Raw genomic sequence first — 20610 nt, 5'->3', positions numbered from 1 at the left:
GTTCTGATGAGATCATGACCATTACGTCTTAAAACGCGTTGTTGTCATTAAGGGTGTAGTAAACATTTAAGTACATCCTCATCTCCATACCCAGGCGATGTGAGACGTCACAAAATGGGCCGCAAATAGAGGACTATAGAGCTAGGTAGAAATGCTCGTTCACCCACTGCGTTCAAACGAGCTATCAAACGAGTTTGGAAAGACTTGCTCATTTGCAGTTTCGTTCAAACAAGATTGCAAACGAGCTGCCCTCAGTTTTGTTAAACTGACTTGTTACGATGTTCCACTAGGTTTAGGGTTTTATTTACTATAAATACATATTTTATAGACCCAAGAACAGAACTTTGTTGTTATTTATCAATTTATCAATGAGAAATACTTAGAGGTTGGATTTTTTTTTTTTTTATGTTTTTCCTTGAATCCTTGATAGACTTTAGATTTAGAGAAGAATTGTGAATTTTTTGTTGTTCGTTTCTATAACCCACGACATCATGCGACATCAATTGGTATCCGAGCCAAGGTAACTTTCCATGGCTCTAAGAGGACACAAAAAGAGTAACCATTTTGCAGACTTGAACGATGTGTACGAGCCTGATGAAATAGGACGTGAGGATCAATTGATGATTCATTTGCAGCACATGGAAGAGCGAATTGTTGAGCGATTGGGAAGGCAGATGTGTGCCATCTTGAGTAGATTGGATCCCTCTAATATTCTACGGCATTCATCCTCAAGAAGAGGAAGCATTGGAAGAGGTAATTCTCTCAGATCGTATTGCAATTTTCGATAAAAGTGCTACATATCATGTGCTTGATGAAAGCCCTAAAAGTGAAGTCTTTGATTTTAATGTTGAGGAAATTGACTATGTTGATTTCCTTGGGGTAAATGATATTTTTTCAAATTCTTTTAAAAATGATTGTGATGAATCTTATACAATGGAGGAGAATTTTATATTTACAAGAGAAGAGATAATTGATCCCTTTTTGTATATTTTCATGGCATGTGAAGAGAAGAAGCTAAATAAGAAGCATGTAAAATTTGAATTTTTCAAGGTAATGGGCAAAGTTTTCAAGATGTTCATCACAGTCTTGAGGTGGTTAGGGGAGTGTTATTTTTGTTGGGATGTTACATTGTTCTGCTCTTGAGGAAGAATGAATGGAAGGGATTAATTGGGCATCTAAAGGATTGCGACAAGCACCATCAGAATTCAAGGGCAAATTCTCTCCAACTTGGAAAGGACGATGTAAGGTGGAATTCATACTAGACCAACTTTAATAAAAATATCATATCTCGTGTTTCGGACATCGTATTGAAGCAAGCTTGGTGTCATTGGAAATTTGATTCAAAGTTCTACAAAGCCATGTTTCATAAAGTGTTGATAATTTCAATGTTTACTAGGTCAAAATAGATCGCAAATAGAAGACTGTACAGTTGGGCAGAATTTCTCGTCAGCTGCTGCGTTCAAATGAGCTATCAATAGAGTTTAGACAGAGTTACTTGTTTGCAATTTTGTTTGAACGGAATTGCAAACAAGCCCCACCCAAATTTGTTAAACTGACTTATTACGATGTTCTACTAGGTTGAGGATTTTATTTACTATAAATACATCTTTTAGAGACCGAAGAATAGAGCTTTGTTGTTATTTATCAATGAAAAATACTCAGAGATTGGGTTTTATTTTATGTTTTTCCTTGAATCTTGAATAGATTCTAGGTTTTGAGAAGAATTGTGAATTATTTGTTCTTTCTCTTTAAGACCCAGGACGTCACACTGTATCAGTAGCCATATAAAAGAATACTAAGTCTAAGGTACACTATCAATCTACCCATCAACCATAAAGAATACTAAACTCTAAGTCTAAGATACACTATCAATGTAGCACCCCAGATTTTTAAAGTCTTATTTTAGAGATATTAAATTGATGCTATGATTATATTAATATTCATATTAGGTAATGGCATTTACTTTGAGGTTGAGATATTTATTGATGATATTAGGTAATAATATTTATTATTGAGGAACTTATTAGATCTTATGAATATTATTGGAATGAATATTGATTTGAGGTTATTATATCATGATGATGATTTTATATTGATTATTTTTTGGGAGATTTAAGAGATATGATAATTGATGATTGATTGGTATAATTTGGAGTATGATTGTAATAATTGGTGATATAATAGGATAGTAAATGGTAGGTATAAGGATGGTAGAATAAGAAGGTAGAATAGTATAGGGTTGGTGAAATAGTATAGGGTTGGTGAAATAGTATAGGGTTGGTAGAATAGTATAGGGTTGGTGAAATAGTATAGGGTTGGTGAAATAGTAAAATGAGGGTATAATTGTAAATTGAAGATAGAATAGTGTTTGATTTTCTCCTATAAATAGAACTCTTCTCCTTCACAATTTTCACCACTCATCTCCTCTCCCATCTCTTGCATATATTCTTCCTTCTTCCGCTTTTTACTCGGTCTTTCTTCTTTCTAAGAGTGTTTACTCAGAACAGAGAGAGAAATGGCGAGACCAAGCGCTACAAGAAAGAAAGAACACAAGAGAGGAGAGAAACCGAGAGTGAGATGGGAAATTTAAGACAGAGAGCTGAAGAGGAAGAAAGAGAGTTTAGGCGAGAGAGAGAGAGAGAGAGAGAAAGTCAGTGAAGGGATTGTTATGGGTATGGACCAACTGCAGCAGAACGGGTTTCAAGTAATTACCTTTGATGATCCATTCATGTAATCCACTGTAAGTATTCTTACTTAATGAGTATGATATTGATATCCAATAATACGGATTTTTGTGGTTTTATAACTTGTCTAGCATTTTGCTATATATGATTCAACAATGATTTATATTGTCGGAAATCAATTGACTCACTACTTCACAGTTTTTTGTAGTGCTTGCAGGAATGGAAAATCAAGGTAATTATGCAGTTGTGATTAGAGATTCATATTGAGATGTACAGCGATTCCAAGTTGGTTAAGTTTTGTCTAGAGTTTAGACTGTCGGATAGATTTGTATAAATGCCTTGTACGACATAGCTTTGGGTATTTTTGTATAAAGAAAAGTATTTTAACAGTATTTTTTTTGTATTGATAATTACAGTTTTTCCGCTATATGAGATTGTTACAATCAATCTACCCATCAACCATAAAGAATACTAAACTCTAAGTCTAAGGTACACTATCAATCTACCATGGCTGGGTATCGGTCATATCGGTCCGGTTAATGGGGTTATCGATTACCGACCGATAAGCCATTGGTTAATCGGTTCCTAACCAATTACTGACCAATAAGGAATTATGCCGAAAATTATCGGTTAAACCAGTCGATTAAACCGGTTTAAATGATTAAAATTGTTTCATTTACAGGTTTCGTTTTAAAGTCGTGTCTCTCGCATTTGAGAAGTTGTGGGGGAGGAAACGAAGCAGGCCAAAACGCAAGTCCAGGATGAGGAGGAAACCATCTGCCAGCACTATGTGAGTAGCATTGAAACTGAGGTAGAAGAATAAGATGAAAGTCAAGAAACCAGAAAGGGAAAGATGGGATATCAATTGTGGGTAGCAGGAAATGATGGTCCGGTTTCTAATGGTGGCCAAGATGCAGTGAATTGTCAGGTGTTTTTAGGGTTTAATTTGAGATCAACCTAGGATAAAATGGGAGTGGAAGAAGAAGGGTAGAAGCTGTGTGGCTAGGGATTCGACAGAGATTGGCGAAGTGAAGTGTGTGTGCAAGAGGAGTTGTGGAAATATCTTGCATTAGGAGACACGTGTATGGCCATGGGTAGTTAGAAGAGATAGTTGGCAAGCATTCTCAACAATGCTTGACAGCTGTACAAAACGTTACAATTTTGAAGAGGAGCGGCCTTGTTTTGGGTTGTTAATAAAAAATAAAAAATTGATTCGCAATGGGTTGTTAGCAGTGGTTCATTGGGTTGTATATTATGAAAAATAAAAAAAATTGAGAATTACATTTATACCCCCTTATCGGTCATATTAGTTTTCCGATAACAAATTATTAACTGACCGATAACCGACCGATAAGCTTATCGGTATAAATTTTTTTTCCGATTACCGACCGATAACTATCGGTTGTGGTTAATATCGGTTTGGTTAAATTTGGTAATCGGTCGATAACCAGTAACCGGTTAATTTGCTCATTCCTACAATCTACCCATCAACCATATGTCATGTTACCCTCACACAGTCACCATATTGACTTTAGCATCGAGTGTCCACCATTGGCTTCCACTGGCTAGTCAACCGTATCTTCTATTGTTATCTTTGTAGTTGTAGCAAGCTGAGCTTTGGTAGCAGTCAATTGTATCAATAGTTTGACGTCGTCTGGAGAAACGATAGACAGACATTTCATTCCCAGACAAAAAAAGCGATGCTGCAAATCTAGTTGCAGGGAGTCAGGGCGAAGGCCTCAAGGACCCGCCATGACCAACGACTGGTCGGCGTTAAAAGAGGAGTTGCGGGCCCTCACCACCCTGAACAGGGCCCATGTCTAGCAGTAGAATGATGAACCAACGACTGGTCGGCGTTAAAAGAGGAGTTGCGGGCCCTCAACCAGAACATGGCCCCAGTCTAGCAGTAGAATGATGAACTCAAGTAGTGCCTTGAAGGGTAGCCGCATGTCCCCTTCCAAGAAAATGGGTGGTGGTTGACAAACCTTTGGGAGGAGGAGGTCCCCCGCTCTTTTCCAAGTCTTTTCAACTTCATTTTGTCATATCTTCGTAGGGTTGGTTACAGGGGTGAGATTGATGCAATGGGGATACCAAGGAGTTGTAGAATGCTGGTTTTGCAGAAACCATATGGAGAGCCGTGGCCATTTATTCTTTGAGTGTAGTTTCCGTTATCGAATTCCGAGATTTTGTATGGCTAGATGCAGAGTAGATAATCCTTCTCTCATATGGGATGATATTGTTCAGATGGGATGCAGCAATTGGGGTAGCAAAATTCTAAAGTCCTTGCTTTGTTGTCTGGCTTTGGGGTCTGCTTTGTATCATATTTGGTGTACTAGAAATGAGATTCAGCATGCAGGACATCCGATCACTGAGGACCAGATTTTGAAAAAGATCTTGTGGGAAGTTCGAACTAGAGTAACTGGGAGAAGGAAGTTTCCTAAAACCAGGGAAAATCTTGTACTTTGTTCCTTATGGAACCTGCCTGCAGATATGCTTTGTTGAGGAAAGCTACTGCAGTGGACTTTCTACAGTTCTGGTTTTTTTTTTTTCTAAGTTGTTAGTGTTTGCTGTTATAGCAGCTGGTTGTTTTCTGCAGATTTTGCTACAGTAGGTTTTGTTGCTTAGTATGGTATTCTGAAGCTCGTTTCTGGTTGCTTGTTTTAGGCCTCTATGAGGTTTTGTTTTTAGCCTTTTTGGTAGGCTTTGTAATGTGAGTCTTCGTACTCCTTTTGGCCTTGTTTAGTTCGTGAAATGCCTAGTCCATTGAAAAATGATTAGCTACTACTAGGAATAGAAGAGTGTAGAATAGATTAGCTATTCCTATTTTTTTGTTTGGTTGTAACGCTGGAATAGACTAACTAATTATATTCCTTCATTTAGTACAATGCAATATGTTGGTGAATGGAATCATATTGTGATCAAATTTTCTAAAATACCCTTATAATACAAATACAATTTGTATTATTAAGGACTTTGATTTTTTTTTTTTGAAACATAAACAACTTTACTATAATATTTTTTTTAATTATGTAGGTATGTGGCCTTTTGTTTTTTTTTTTTTTTTTTTTTATTGTTTTTTCAATTATGCTACAAAATTATTTATATAAAAAAAAATATATATAGTTGGAGAAAACAGAATCAATCTCACTCTTCAAATCAAAAAAAATAATAATTGATGAATGTACAACGAATCAAAAGAAAATATATATATATATATATTTTACAAAAACCTTGCAAACTTTGTTTCTCCGTCAAAGAAATAAAAATAAAATAAAAAAATATATATAAAATTGAGAAACAGTACAAAGAAGAGAGACGGAGAAACAGAATCAAAACGTAGTGGCAAAAAAAAAAAAAAAGAGAGAGAGAGAGAGAGTGAGAAGAAAATCAGAGAGAAACGGCAGAGAGAATCAAAAGAAAAAAAAATTGAGAAACGGTATAGAGAAGGATGACGACACATAGAAAAAAAAAATCGTTTGAACATGCAAAAAAAATGTACCAGAAGAATCAGAGAGAAAAGAAAAAGAGAGATAGAGAAAGAGAAAACAAAATATAGAGACGGAAAAAAGAGAAACAGAGAGATAGAGAAAGAGAGAGAGAACAAAATATAAAAGAATCAGGGAGAGAGAACGAAATTTGATCCCACAAGTGGGGTTTTTTGTGGCAATTTACACAATTAATTTAATCCAATAGGAAATGATTAGCTAAGCCACTCATTTTTAAGTGACTTAGCTAACCCTGTGTGTCTGAAATTAGTAGTCCCATGAGAATAGACTATTCTCAAGAATAGAGTGTTACAAAACAAAGGACTAGTTATACCTAGTGTTAACTAGTCCAATCCAAGAGTCTATTTTGCAAATCAAACGGGACCTTTGAGTTCTGGTTTATAAAGCTTCTTATATATACATAAAAGGATATTTTATGCCTTTTATCAGTATCTTAACATCATTTTATGTGTTTTATTTTCTTGACCATTTTAGCAACAAACCAAGTTTAAGAAGTAAAAAAAATTCATGAATCATTACTAATAATTGCATTAATAAATATGGTAATTGTGCTAATAACCAACCATCAACTGGTCAGCTTATAGCTCACAACTTCTTAATAAGGAGATTGACACCATTTTCAGGCTCTATAACCAACCTCATTGCCGGGGAATGCCTATATTTTGGTGACAAGGAGAATGAGAAGTTGGAGACAATTAAAGCTAAAAGAATTTTGAGCTCTACCATGGCAAAGTTCTGCCCCAAACACGTACGCGGACCAACTCCAAAAGGCATGTAGACATAAGGAAGCTTGCATGCACCACTAACCCCATTGGCAAACCTCTCAGGGTTAAACTCCTTGGCTTCAGGTCCCCAAATATCAGGGTCTTGGTGCAAGGTTACCAACAAGATCCAAACATTGACACCTTTAGGCACCTGAATATCTCCGAATTTCATGTCTTTCATTGCCTCCCTCGACACTATTGGCACCGGAGGGTAAAGTCTCAATGATTCATGAATTACCATTGTCAACTGTCAATGATTAAAACGATTAGAATATAAATTGAATAATTAAATTCATTTTTTCATATTAGTTTAAACTTTTGGGTTAAATGTCAATGTCTTGAATCCACGTGTTGGGCATCGCTTACTATTTTCATCTTGCGAACCGTGTCAACATTAGGCATTTGACCTCCGCAAACTTGGAGCACCTCAGCACGAACTCTGGCTTGCCATTCAGGATTTGAGGCCAACAACATCAGTGTCCACGTTGCAGAGACAGCAGTAGTCTCGTACCCAGCTAAATATATGTTCTTGCAATTGTCTACAATGAATCTTTCTGTCTCTTCTTTGGAAAATCCACTGCTGGTGGCAGCTTCAAGAATCATATGTAACAAATCATAATTCCCTGATGTTGCTTCCTTTCTTTCCTTCGCTACGTCGAGAATCAAAGCGCGAACATCTTTTTCCAGCTTCCATGTTTCTCTATTACTCTTTGTTGGAAAATGTCTGATTGATTGCAACACAAGCAACCACTTTTTATCAAAAAACAACCTTTTTATGTGATGCTAGACATAAAGTGATTTTGGGTAGGGAAAAGATGAAACCTCATTCCAGGAATGCCATTGGATAAAATCTTGTTAGACATATGCTCTTGAAGTGCTCTAAGCTTTAAAAATATCTCCTCCCCTTCGGAATAGTTGCTCCCAAAACAGGCTCTTGAAATTACATCCCCGGAAAAGCTTCTCATATATTCATCAATGTGTACATCTGCAACCCCGCCCTCACTTTCTATCCTCCATGAGTTCACCAATGCCATCGAGGAATCTACCATTATCTTCATCATGCCCTACACAAGGTATAAAGGAGTCTTCTAAGATATTCTCGTAAACGAATTTTATAAACAATTGTGATCTCTCCTACCTGAAAGTAGCTAAGTTCGATTTGAAGCGTACCTTAACCTTGTCCATGTATAGTTCAGGAGCAAGGATCTTCCTCTGGTGAGCCCATGTTGCTCCATTTGAAGTCAGGATCCCTTGACCAAGCAGAGGACCACGCTCTTTGGATTGATACGAAGGCTTTCCAAAGTCTAAGGAAGTGCATATGCTTATTTCCTTCACCACCTCAAGATCGTTCATGTGCAGTATTTGTATGTTGCCAAGGGAGAACATAAATGTTGAACCTGTATACATTATTATAAACAAACCATTCAGAATATTCAAAAATATATGAGATCTGAAGCAATTTATTACTTATTACCATATGATTTTCTCCATTCGTCGAAGAATGGAAAGATTGCAGAAGAGCAATTGTGGGTTATTACTTGCTCTCCTTTTTGTTGAGCCTTTGAGGGTGAGGATTTCATCTTCTTCATGTCACCAATATTTCCAAGCAAAAAAGAGGGTGGAGGGCCTCTGATCCCCTGTTTTCTCAGAATTTCTCGAAGCCTTTTTGGCTTCAATATTAGACCTTCACACATCTTCATAAGCGTGGTAACCAACCCAAGCAAGGCGATTGTGATGATGATCTTAGAAAGAAGCAATAGCTGCTCCATGGCTTTTAGTCTCTAGATCTCTTTTTGTTCCAAAACTGGCTTCTCTTCTTGATAAGCATTTTGGATTGCATGGTTCTGTATATAATGAAGCTTTGACTCTGTCGTACGTACCTTCTAGATATGTTATAATGTGTGGTTGTAATTTCTTTTTTTTTTTTCAGGGTGGTGTAAAATGAAGATTAATCCATCCCTCCAAAATTACCCCCACAAACTTTAGCTTGTGCATCCTCTTTCTAAAATAGACTTGAGCTATAGTATCTCTTCAAATAAATAAATAATGAATAGAAAATTATTAAGCAGATTTTCTTAAAAAAAAAATAAATAAATAAAAGAGAAAAAAAGGAAGAGTAATACTATGGACCATTTTTTTTATCTTCTTTTTATCTTCTTTAAGCTGATGTGGCTTTCAAAATCACATTTGAATCAAAATTCAAGTATGATTTATTTAAAATTTAATGATAATTTTAAAAATTACATCGACCTTAAAAAGATAAAAAGAAAATAAAAAAATTATCTCTCCCATTACTTAAAAAAAAAATACATAAGTTAAAGTTCTTGTCTAAAAAGTGTTTTATATAACAAGAAAACAAGTTGTTGGATAAGATTCGTTTACCCAATATTAGTTAAATATATACAATATAAAAGTTTTAAAACTTCTATTGATTAGATTAGACAACACACGTCGCCAAGGGCAGCTCAATACATCATCAAAGGCAAAATGCTCCACTAGATGTCAAACCCAAAAAAAAAAAAAAAAATTAGACAACACACTATCCTATTTGTATCAAAACGTGTCATTTGGGTTAGTATTTCTTAAAAGATATATATATTTTTTTCTCTACAATGTTTTTTTGTTTTTCTTCAGCAATAACAAGAAAATTGGGTATGAAGAGAAATTGCACTTTGGAACTGAATTGGAGAGAATGGTTCATAATTAAGACACTAGAAGATATTGTGCCACAATCCTCTCCTACACTCAAGACCACACCTGTCAAGGAGAACCCAACAAGGAAACATACAGCTGGAAGGAAATATCCAGCTCCAGTTATTGCGCCAGAATCTTCTAGTAATCATACAAGGAAACACACACAGCTGGAGATTCATGAGTTATAGCCACTAGTCAAATATACCTTCATAAGGAAAACATTAAAGACAAAACGCTCCAGCAATTAACATGACGCTCCTGTCATAAATTAGATTTTCAATCAGTAGAAATTTCCTTGTAAAAGTCTCTCTCGTGCTTGTATATAATGTACCACATACACTGGTTGTAATTTAACAAAGTGAGAAGATTATCTCCAAGAGAGTTGTTTGTCATTATATGGTATCAGAGCCATTCTAGGACTCACGTCATTTTTTTTTTCCGATCCTCAAAATGTCTTCCTCCACCAATTCCACCAACGTCACTCCCTCTGTCACCCTTTCCCCTGCCTCTCTGTTTAACAATCTTCCTCATCGTGTCACTGCCCAACTTACTCGTGAAAATTATATCACGTGGCAATGGCAAATGGTAACTTACCTCGAAGCCCAAAATGTCTATGGTTTTGTCGAAGGCACCATCCCTTCACCCACACAAACAATTCCTAACCCCACCCCCTCTACGGATTCCCCTGATACAATTGCCAACCCAGATTTTCTCACTTGGCTCCAGCAAGATCAAATGGTCCTAAGTACCATCTTGTCCACCCTCACTGAGAGTATTATCTCTCAAGTTATTGGTTATTCCACCTCAAGTGAAGTCTGGCATGCTCTTGAACGCATGTACTCTTCCCATTCACGGGCTCGGATCATGCAAGTTCACTATCAACTTGCTACACTCAAGAAAGGAGGCTCCTCCATTTCTGAATTTTTTCAGAAATTCAAAACTCTTGCTGATACTCTAGCTTCTGCTGGCCAGCCACTCAATGATTTTGAGATGGTTTCATTTTTACTTGCTGGTTTGGGCACTGAGTTTGACTCGTTTGTAACCTCTGTTACCACCCATGTGGACCCCATGTCCATTGAAGACTTATATGCGCACCTTTTGACTCATGAAATGCGCCTAGAGCACAACTCCAGTGCTGTTGAATCTGTTTTTCCCTCAGCAAACGTGGCTACAGCACGTCCTTTGACCCATAAAAATAAGGGTGCATACCGTGGGCCATCCCCACCCTTTCGCCAGCATTCCACTCACAGATCCCATGGTTTCCGTGGGAGAGGCCGTGGCAGAGGGCCATCACACACATCAATTGGTCCCAATTCTCGACCAGTCTGCCAAGTTTGCAACAAACCTGGCCATACTGCCCTTAGTTGTTACCACAGGTTTGATTATTCTTTTCAAAAGGATAACTCACCTAACATGCAAGCTTTTTCTGCAGCATCCTCTCAGAACAACAATGATATCAACTGGTATCCAGACACCGGGGCTACCAACCATGTCACATCGGAGCATGAAAATCTCAACCTTTATTCTGATAGCTACACCGGCACAGATCAATTGCATGTAGGCAATGGGCAAGATCTGACTATAAGCAACACTGGTTCTTCCAAATTAATCTATCCTAATGCTTCATTTTTATTGACCAATCTTCTTCATGTCCCACAGATTAAAAAGAACCTTTTGTCAGTTTCTCAGTTCACTCGTGATAATAATGTCTATTTTGAATTTCACCCCTCTTTCTTTTGTGTTAAGGATTCACTCACGGGCAACACTCTGCTTCGCGGCCAGAGTAAAGATGGCCTCTACACGTTCCCCTCATGTCCTCCTCCACCTCGGTTAGCCTTCTTGGGTGAACGTGCTTCCATGGACCGCTGGCATTGTCGTCTAGGTCATCCCTCCCTCCGTATTGTTAGTCAAGTCGTTCGCGCTCATCACCTTGCAATTCTCAAGAATAAAGTCTCTGGTCTATGTGCTGCATGTCGAATGGGAAAAAGCCATGAGCTACCATTTCATCTTTCTCCATCTGTTTCAAATTATCCCTTGGATTTAATCTTTACCGATGTATGGGGACCTTCCCCTTATTATTCTAATAATGGCAATCGGTATTATGTGTGTTTTATTGATGATTACAGTAAATTTGTGTGGTTGTTTCCTATTGCCGCTAAATCTGTTGTTACTTCTATATTCTTACAGTTCCAAACACATGTGGAAAATTTTTTTGAGCGTAAAATCAAAGTCATTCAATCAGACTGGGGTGGAGAATTTTGAGCTCTCAATCCCATTTTATCACGCCAAGGGATCTCTCATAGGATCTCTTGTCCTCACACTCATCAACAACAAAGTTCCGTGGAAAGAAAACATAGACACCTTGTCGAAATGGGTCTCTCCTTACTCCCAGCCGCTTCCATGCCACTCAAATTCTGGGATGACGCCTTCCTCACTGCAGCCTTTTTAATTAATCGTCTCCCTTCCTCAGTTACCCACAACAAATCGCCATTTGAATTACTATTCCACAAGGCTCCTGACTATAATTTCTTAAAGGTTTTTGGGTGTGCATGTTGGCCTCATTTGCGCCCTTACAACCAACACAAACTTGCCTTCCGATCTCAACTTTGTGTTTTTCTCGGGTATAGTTTTCAACATAAAGGTTACAGGTGTCTCCATGTTCCTTCAGGCCGCATTTATGTGTCATGTAATGTTATTTTTGATGAAAATTCTTTTCCTTTTCATACTAACTCTGTGATTGCAGCTTCTCCCAAGACTAATTCTGTGCCATTACCTTCCAACCTCACGGTACTACCAACTCCACTTGTCACAGATCTTCCATCTCCACAATCCTCTCCTCATGCACCTCAAGTTACACCTGGCCCACTACACTCTCCCTGCTCATCAAATTCAGAACCTGCTGCGTCACCTAATGCCCATGTGCTGCCGGTTCCCCATGTGCCTACTACTGCATCTAATTCCACTACTATGCCAGGTGCTGCTCACTCCATGCAAACAAGGTCCAAGAATCAAATCCATAAGCCACGTGCATTCACAGATGGGACCATTCCCTATCCTCCACCAAAGGCACTTCTCACCGCGATTGATGCTTCCTATGAGGAACCTACCTCATTCACAATTGCACACAAATCCCTGCACTGGAGGGAAGCCATGACATCTGAATTTAATGCTCTCCTTCAAAATGGGACATGGACGCTTGTTCCTCGAGAGCCCACATGAACCTTGTTGGGTGCAAATGGATCTATAAAATCAAGCGAAAATCTAATGGCACTATCGATCGCCACAAAGCTCGACTAGTCGCCAAAGGATTTCACCACCAACCTGGGATTGATTATGATGATACTTTTAGTCCAGTGGTTAAACCCACAACCATCCGGACTGTCCTTTCTATTGCTGTCTCATCCAATTGGTATATTAAACAATTGGATGTAACAAATGCGTTTCTCCATGGATTTTTGCAGGAAGATGTATACATGGTTCAATCACAAGGATTTGTTCATCCCACTCTTCCAGATCACGTTTGTCACCTCAAAAAATCTCTCTATGGTCTTAAACAGGCTCCGCGAGCATGGTTCTCACGCCTTAGCTCTCGCCTACAGGAACTTGGTTTTGTGGGTTCACGGGCAGATACTTCGTTATTTCTTTTTGGTACCGGTGCTACCACTATTTTCATCCTCATCTATGTGGATGATATAATCGTTACAGGTCCAAATACAGAACTCATAGCCCGTCTTATTGCTAAGCTCCAAGGTGATTTCCCAATCAAGGACCTAGGCACTCTTAATTTCTTCTTAGGTGTGGAAGTAACCCCTTATGCACGTGGACTTTTTCTCTCTCAACGAAGGTACATTTTGGACCTCTTCAAGAAATCTAATATGCTATATGCTAAGACAGTGACATCCCCTATGTCTTCTTCCAAGACCTTGTCCCGCTTTGATGGCGAAGCATTTGAAGATCCCTCGTTATATCGGAGTATTGTTGGTTCCTTACAATATCTCTCACTCACTTGCCCAGACATCTCTTTTGCCGTCAATAAAGTTTGTCAATTTCTCCAACGGCCAACAATCCCACATTGGACTGCTGTAAAGCGAATATTGAGGTATTTGAAACATACTTTGTTCTATGGGTTACTCATTCGCAAAAACTCAGTCTCACAATTACATGCTTACTCCGATGCCGATTGGGCTGGCTGCCCCGATGATCGCCGTTCTACTGGTGGCTATTGCATTTTTCTTGGGAGTAATCTTATATCTTGGAGCTCTCGTAAACAAGCCACTGTCTTAGACTCAAGCACCGAAGCCGAATACCGCTCACTTGCCAATACAACGGCTGAAATTCAGTGGCTCCAGTCCCTTCTCAAAGAACTTGGTATATTCCTATCCGCACCTCCCATCCTATGGTGTGACAATCTTGGCGCGACCTACCTAACAGCCAATCCCATGTTTCACTCCCGTACCAAACATATCGAAATAGATTTTCATTTCGTTCGTGATAAGGTTGCAGCAAAATCCTTGATGGTCCGATTTATTTCCACAAAAGATCAAAAAGTCGATATCTTTACCAAACCTTTGGTCTCTACACGCTTTGATGTTCTCTGTAGCAATCTCAGCATCACTGAAATTCCGCTTCAATTGAGGGGGCATATTAAGACACTAGAAGATGTTGTGCCACAATCCTCTCCTACACTCAAGACCACACCTGTCAAGGAGGACTCAACAAGGAAACATACAGCTGGAAGGAAATATCCAGCTCAAGTTATTGCACCAGAAGCTTCTAGTAATCATACAAGGAAACACACACAATTGGAGATTCATGAGTTATAGCCAATAGTCAAATATACCTTCATAAGGAAAACATTAAAGACAAAATGCTCCAGCAATTAACATGACGCTCCTGTCATAAATTAGATTTTCAATCAGTAGAAATTTCCTTGTAAAAGTCTCTCTCTTGCTTGTATATAATGTACCACATACACTGGTTGTAATTTAACAAAGTGAGAAGATTATCTCCAAGAGAATTGTTTGTCATTATATGTCGGCATCCTTGGGAGAATGCTAGAACGGAAAAGGTCAAGAAAGTGCCTTGCCTCCATTCCTTCAGCCACTATGCTCTTCGGGGGTGTAGTAGTATCCAAGTCTCTCTACAACAGGGGATTGAAGAAGTGAAGGGCAAGCTTTTGCAAACATGGCCACGGCGGTGTAGTACTTTTACTTGTGATTTGAAACTGTTAAGAATATTATGTTAGGGTTATTTACTTTCTTAGGTATTAGTAGTCTACAAGGTTTACCTTTTATTAGTCTACTATGTTTACCTTCCCTTAGTCTATTAGGTTACTTGTCTCTCAATAAATAGAGGTCTTTGTATTCATTATTAACACAATCATAATAGAAGAGATGTAGTCCTATATGCTTCCGCTCTCTCTCTCTTTCTTCCGCTTCTAATATACTATCCAATATATTTAATATGGTATCAAAGCATTCTAACATGGTATCAGAGCCACTTTTCTGTGGCCTCCCCCGGCCGCCAAACTTCGGCCACCTCCGGCGACTTTTTCAGCGAATTCATTTTTCTTTCCCTTTTCTTTTATCCAAACTCAAGTTTACACATTGAGTTTGAGGGGGGATGTTAAGAATATTATGTTAGGGTTATTTACTTTCTTAGGTATTAGTAGTCTACAAGGTTTACCTTTCATTAGTCTATTAGGTTTACCTTCCCTTAGTCTATTAGGTTACTTGCCTCTCTATAAATAGAGGCCTTTGTATTCATTATCAACACAATCATAATAGAAGAGATGTAGTCCTATATACTTCCGCTCTCTCTCTCTTCCGCTTCTAATATATTATCCAATATATTTTACAGAAACAATTCCGACAGAACAAAGAATGAGAGTTGGTTTTCAAGCATTATCAGATCACGACGAAAAGTGGGCAGCATCCACCTTTGGATGAAAGGTATTTGGTGTCCGGATTTATGCTCTGCCACACCTCTCTAAGGAGCTCAACAACGAAGCAGCCATCAATGAGCATCATCTCCACAAATTTATCACTTCTAAGTTTGATTTCTTCCAAGTAGCAAATCCGAGCTTCTTCCTCCAGTTTTCCCATGGCATTCTTCACAAAATCTAATTTGACTCCATTTTCTCCAATTGGGTTGAAAAGGCGGTGAACAAATTTCAGTTTGAGCTTCTCCATGTCTTGTAGGCGCGCTACTCCGTGGTGGTATGGACCGATTGAGATGACATTGGGTTCATAAGCCTTTCTTTGCACCCGTCGCATAATATCTGGGACCTTGTAAATGCAGACTGCAGAGCTGCTCTCTTCTGGAAACTCGGGTTTCAAAACCTCTTTCATTGAATTACTTGAGTAGAGCCTTCCATGAAGAGCCCCTTTTCTTGTTCTTTTAGCCACAGCATGCCATGTTTTTCTGCTTATTTGCTGCAAGAGCAACCTTGTAAGTCTAGTGTTCCCCATTAGCAAACGAGGAAAGAAAGGTAGACAATTGCTCTTGTTTGGAGTAGAACTTTAATCGTCGTTTACATAAATAGAGCAGCTGCACCAAGTCAATGTTTGGTGGTAGTCTTTTTTTTACTCTAATTGTGTTAATTCTTTCTTAGGATGCTGATGAATATTTCCGAAATGACATAATATTTGCAGTACTTAATGGATGATTGACTTGTACTAGGCGTTTGCGTGAGGAAAAGAAACCAAAAAACACAGAGAAAACGAAAGAAGCAGAGTTTGCACATTGCTCTTCGCAAGTTGTTCTTATAAGTTGATTAAATATAAGGTCACATGTTTTTCATCTGAAATCTTTATTTCTGAAAGTGTAATATAAAATTGTGTTGGAGGCATCCTTGATTAATTTATTTATTTCTTCTTCTTCCTCTGGTTCATGGATTCTTCATACCTGGTGGCATCCTTCTTTGTTTAATGTTCTTTTTATTTGTTTTATTCAAGTAGCCAGCAAGTTCACCATGGTTTGATAGTGCTGGGTGGCCTTGGGCTTCTCTCATTTCTAAAAATTAGCTCAAAAAGTGAGGCTTTTCCTTACACTTATAAACTGACCACCAGTTCATTCCACAACTGATGTGAGATAACCTCTAACAATCTCATACTCACACATCGGGCCCTCGTCGGAGCAGACACAATCTGTTTCACCCGTGAATTATTGGGTTGAGACTTGTTGGTAGAACTTTGGCTTTGGTACCACTGTTGAGTGGTCTTGGGTCTCTTTCAACCTAAACTAGCTCAAGATATGAGGTTTTCTTTCATACGTATAAATTAACCACTAGCCCCTTCCACAAGTGATATCAATAACCTCAACACGTAAGTAAGAATGTGATCAAACACGGTTGTTGAAATGTTCATGGTCACTACATATTGTGTAGCATGGCCTTCTGATGAGTCTCATAGAGGATTGACGGTAGAGGTGAGCACAACATAGCATATAGCTAATTCCCATATTAAGCCTCCCAAGCTACTTCAGCCATTAATAACTATACTTGGTCTGAATTGATGAATGAGCTGACTGTAGCGGAACACATATTAAAGGCCAAGGCAACTATGCATATTGGTCAAACCTCTTTTTCTATGAAAGGCAGGAAAAATGTAGAATTGCACCAAGCAAGTTTGCAAGTCAGTTGCAAAGGGAGTAAACAAAGCAAGTAAGCAACAGAAGCCCAGCCTAGGGGAAAAGTATTTCCATTGTAGGGAAGCAGGGAATTGGAAGAGAAACTACCCAAAGTTTCTCTATATTTAACATATTTATTAGCCAAATTGACTTGTAGACTAAATACAAGCAGGCCCTTCAACTCCATAAATCTACAATAAAGCAGAAATGCTTAAAATACCAAAACTTCCTACAGGGCTTCATCTTCTCCGGCTGTTGAACCGCCTCTGGAGCAGGGCTTACCAGAGAAAGGGAGCAATACTGAATCTTTTATATATGATCCGAAGTCACCTTTTCCCAGGGGTTCCATGGCACTAGCAATCCCAGATGCAGTCTGAACAAGGGTCAGGTACAGAGCAAATATTGCACCCATCGTTGAGAATCCCACCAGCCAGCTGCTGAAATAGTGGCGCACCAATCCTGCTCGAATTTTGGCATAAATGGAAGCAAAGTAAGAATTGGCGTCATCCGCCACCATGTACAAGTACGACTCGTCTGCAACCCGATCAATTTCCCTGCAAATGGTGCTCACAAGTTTAGCAACCTCTCTGTTACTTCCCAAAGAATGTTGAAGAACTTCTTTGTAATGGAGAAGGCCCACGTCCTTTGCTGAGTTGATGAGTCCATCAAAGAAGAACATGTAGGTTGTGACATCTGGGTGGCAATGGCGGTGGCATTTTTCGAATGCCATCATGTTTCGAAACAGAGTACCCTTGTAATCGTCGATGTACAGAGGAGGGATCTTCAGCACCCCTTCCTCGTACGTTACATCGAGCAACTGCGAATGTTTTGCTCTCTGTATTTTGACACCGGCTTCTTTCAGCTCCGTTGTTGAACGGATCATGTTGGGCTGTTTCCGTCTGGCCGGCGTCACCGGAAGAATGGTCGACCGGAAAAGGTCGAGAAAGTGCCTTGCTCCAGTTCCTTCACCGGTTGCTACGATCTTCGGCGGTGTTGTGTCAAAATCCCTTTGCAGCAGAGGATTAAAGAAGTGAAGGGCAAGCTTTTGCAAACATGGCGGCGGCGGTGTAGTATTTTTACTTGTGATTTCAAACAATTCCGACAGAACAAAGAATGGGAGTTGGTTTTCAAGCATTATCAGATCGCGACGGAAAATGGGTAGCATCCACCTTTGGATGAAAGGTATTTGGTGTTCGGATTCACGCCGCCACACCTCTCTAAGAAGCTCAACAACAAAGCAGCCATCGACGAGCATCATCTCCACAAATCCGTCTTTTTCAAGTCGGATTTCCTTTTCCTCCGAGTAGCAAATCCGAGCTTCTTCCTCCAGCTTTCCCAACGCATTCTTCACAAGATCTAATTCGAGTCCATTCTGCTCAAAAAGGCGGCGAACGAATTTCAGTTTGAGCTTTTCCATGGCTTCGAGGCGCTCTACGCCATGGTGGTACGGACCGATTGAGATGACATTGGGTTGATATGCCTTTCTCTGCACCCGGCGCATGATATCTGGGACCTTGTAAATGCAGACTGCAGAGCTGGAAATCTCTTCTGGAATCTCAGGTTTCAAAGCCTCTTTGAGTGAATTACTTGAATAGGGCCTTCCATGAAAAGCACCTGTTCTTGTATCTGCAGGAGGATGCCATTGTTTTCTGGTTATTTGCTGGAAGAGCAACCTGGCAAGTCTATTGTTCCCCATGAGAGCAGATGAGGAAAGAAAGATAGACAAATTGCTTATGTTTCGAACGTTGACTTAAATAGTGTGCCAAGTCAACGTTTGATGTTAAGAGTCTTCTTTTAGTCTATAAAATATAAGGGGCATATGAAACTTCTTATAAACCAAACCTTTATTTATTTATTTTTTATTTTTTTATACGGTTTAAAGTGAAATGGAATTTTTTTTTTTTTTTTTGCATTTGCATTTGACTTTTATTGCACTTATGTTTCTATTTAGTAGGGTAAATGTATAATAAGTCATTGAGTTAATCCATCAAAATTAAAATATCCCTAAGTTTTTTTTTTTTCGAAAATTTATTCTCTGAGTTAATTAAAATGCCAATAGAATTTCTACCGTTAGATTTTTGTGACGTCCGTTAATTCTAATCCAAACGCATTGTTTTGCCTCATTAGCATAATAATTTTTTATTAATTTAATTTCAAAAATAATTTTTTTTTTTTTGAAAAAAGGTTGCACCCCTTGGATGGTTAAGGCAGGCCTGCAAACCACCCCTAGGGTTTTTTAGGGTGGTTTAGGAGTGGCTCAACCAAAAGAAGGGTGAGCCTGCATTTCAAGTACCCCAACTAAATGGAATTGTTCTTCATGCGCGCATTCAGTCAACAAAGATATAAACAAGATGGAGAAGCATTTTTTATTTTTTTATTTAAATAGTTGTTTAATCAATTCTTAGATTAAAATCAAACTTTCAAGTGCTCGGACTGTGATCTTCATTATTTGAACTTGTATTTATTTTTTTAAATGGGGTAATTAATAAGGCACGTGGGAAAAGGAGCTTCTTGCCACTTGCCAGTTGCCAGGATCCTTCTGCTTTTCATTTATTCTCCCGCGCTTACGCTGTTATGATGCAGATGAATACTTCCGAGATGACGACAGCAGTTTGCAGTACTTTCTGACTTTTACTACGCGTTTGCGGGAGGACAAGAGATCAAAAAAATCAAAGAAACGGTGTAGAGTTCCTTGATTGAGGGGGGCGTGGGTTTACGCTCTCTTTGCACGTGGTTAAGGTTTTATTTTACTGTATTATTTAACACAAAAAAATCTCTTAAGTGACAAGAAATTACAGGCCTATCAATGGGTAGAACTATAGTAACTATAGATAGAGTTTTTGATATTTTGCCATCTAAAACTTTTATGAACAAAAAATAATTTTTTTACTACACTAAATCATTTCTCTTTGTGTAATAATGAGTTCTTCTTCATCAACTTTAAGGAAGATTAACTTGAGTATGTATATAGGGATTCGGATCTCCTCTAATTTGGGAGAAATTAGAGATTTTTCAATTGTTAATGATGACCGTTTATTTTAAATTTAATGGTCTATAAAATCATTTAAATCTCAATAAAACAAAAGTCAGCATTTAATACTTCGGTTATATAAAAGCAGCTAGCATTTTATAGACTATTAAATTAAAATAAAGGACTGCAATTAACAATTCGAGAATCTCAAATTTCTCCTTAGTTGGAGAGGATCTCAATCCTGCATATAGTGAGAATTATTTACCTAAGGAATACTATTTAGTACAACATTGGTTGACTCATTCTAGCCACAAAAAACTTTTTGAACAACTTAATCTTTGATGAAGGTTGATTACACTTTC

The 20610-nt window shown here is 38.4% G+C and overlaps 3 protein-coding genes across 3 annotated transcripts in view; 1 reads left to right on the top strand and 2 right to left on the bottom strand.

Annotated features, from left to right (window-relative positions):
* Positions 1-19973, top strand: part of LOC132169677 (uncharacterized) — a 99440-nt gene extending 79467 nt beyond the window's left edge. The window contains exon 2 of the mRNA XM_059580671.1: positions 19861-19973. Coding sequence (XP_059436654.1) covers positions 19861-19973 — 113 coding nt within the window. The remainder of the gene's footprint in view (positions 1-19860) is intronic.
* LOC132170587 (cytochrome P450 714C2-like) lies at positions 6723-8757 on the bottom strand. Its single transcript, XM_059581609.1, has 5 exons — positions 8429-8757; positions 8125-8351; positions 7777-8018; positions 7321-7678; positions 6723-7201 (listed from the first exon to the last, which is right to left on the bottom strand). Exons 1-5 carry the CDS (start codon positions 8721-8723, stop codon positions 6776-6778), a joined length of 1548 nt encoding a protein of 515 aa, XP_059437592.1. The 5' UTR covers positions 8724-8757; the 3' UTR covers positions 6723-6775.
* Positions 17344-19015, bottom strand: LOC132172301 (UPF0481 protein At3g47200-like). The gene has a single exon (XM_059583776.1). It carries the CDS (start codon positions 18971-18973, stop codon positions 17507-17509), a length of 1467 nt encoding a protein of 488 aa, XP_059439759.1. The 5' UTR covers positions 18974-19015; the 3' UTR covers positions 17344-17506.
* Positions 19974-20610: the final 637 nt, after the last annotated feature.

This window comes from Corylus avellana, chromosome ca2 (genome assembly GCF_901000735.1).
Source record: "Corylus avellana chromosome ca2, CavTom2PMs-1.0".
Taxonomy (NCBI): Eukaryota; Viridiplantae; Streptophyta; class Magnoliopsida; order Fagales; family Betulaceae; genus Corylus; species Corylus avellana.
This window is presented reverse-complemented; position numbering and strand designations above follow the sequence as displayed.